The 1209-nt window shown below is 64.6% G+C and overlaps 1 protein-coding gene across 1 annotated transcript; it reads left to right on the top strand.

Annotated features, from left to right (window-relative positions):
- Positions 1 to 409: 409 nt before the first annotated feature.
- MNEG_14496 (hypothetical protein) lies at positions 410 to 715 on the top strand (the record flags this gene model as incomplete). The annotated part of the gene is made up of 1 exon (XM_014037033.1): positions 410 to 715. One exon carries the CDS (start codon positions 410 to 412, stop codon positions 713 to 715), a length of 306 nt encoding a protein of 101 aa, XP_013892487.1.
- Between the last annotated feature and the right edge of the window lie 494 nt (positions 716 to 1209).

The raw sequence follows: 1209 nt of genomic DNA, 5'->3' as shown, positions 1-1209 counted from the left end.
CCTCGGCCGCCTCAAATGCGCCGGCCTCGGGTCGCTGCCCGGCACCGCGGCCGAGGTCCTTGACGACGAGATCAGATCTGTGATCTGCCCCGACAAGATCTCGGCCGGGGAGTGGCTGGCCGTGATCCGCGCGGCGCACGAGGTAGGGTTGGGGCGGCTTGGCGGCTTGTGTTTGTGCCGTAGTGCGACATGCAGGTCGGCCTGGATGCTCTCTCTTTATAAGCATTGAGTGAACGGCGTCCTTTTGAACCAGATGGACCCCCCCACATGGCCTGCTTATCCACATGTGCGGCCCCCAAGATGACTATCAACACACGCACTCACTTCATAAGCACACTACCAGACACATACCGTACACACTCACGCATGCAAACACACCCAGGTCGGCCTGGACACGACCTCAACCCTAATGTTTGGCCACGTCGAGGACTCCCCCCGCCGCTGGGCCAGCCACCTCCTCTCCATCCGAGACGCCGCCGCCGCCGCCAACGCCGCCGCCGCAACCTCGGACGGCGACGGCGTCGGACGGGGCGGGCACCGGCGCCGCGGGCGGATCACCGAGTTTGTGCCGCTGCCGTTTGTGCACATGCAGGCGCCGGTGTACCTGAAGGGCGGCGCGCGGCGCGGGCCGACGCTGCGCGAGTGCGTGCTGCTGCACGCGGTGGCGCGGCTGGCGCTGCACCCGCACGTCACAAACATCCAGGCCAGCTGGTGAGGTTTTTCTCACATCAAATATGAACCGTTTCTAATCCGTTGATGGGGGGCGGCAACTGGCAAGCCTTCAACAGGTTTTTGAGGGTCAGATTTATTGACCACTGATTTGCGAGGCGCAGGCGTGGGTCCGGCGGCTGCGCGGTGCAAAATTTGGGGTGTCGGATAGGGGCAGCCGCGGCTGCCACAGGTCTGACGCCGCACCCGCACGGCCCTGAGACGTCCAGGCCGGTTGGCGGGCGCGGCCCCCAGATTCCGCGTATGCATGGGCTGCAGGAGCTGCTGCTGTTGGGGGTGGCAGATTCTGAATCTCAAATCCTAGGATACAATGTGGATTTTTGCCACGTATTCAGAGGGGCCCACGCATCATTGTGTGTCAACCCCCAACTGTCTCGCCCCCATTCCACTCGGCGCCGCAGGGTGAAAATGGGCCCCGAGGCGGCGGCGGGGCTGCTGGCCGCGGGCTGCAACGACATGGGGGGCGCGCTCATGAACGAG

The sequence above is a fragment of the Monoraphidium neglectum genome, assembly GCF_000611645.1.
Source record: "Monoraphidium neglectum strain SAG 48.87 unplaced genomic scaffold scaffold04533, whole genome shotgun sequence".
Taxonomy (NCBI): domain Eukaryota; kingdom Viridiplantae; phylum Chlorophyta; class Chlorophyceae; order Sphaeropleales; family Selenastraceae; genus Monoraphidium; species Monoraphidium neglectum.
The sequence above is the reverse complement of the archived record's forward strand: the minus strand, read 5'-3'. Positions and strand labels throughout refer to the sequence as shown.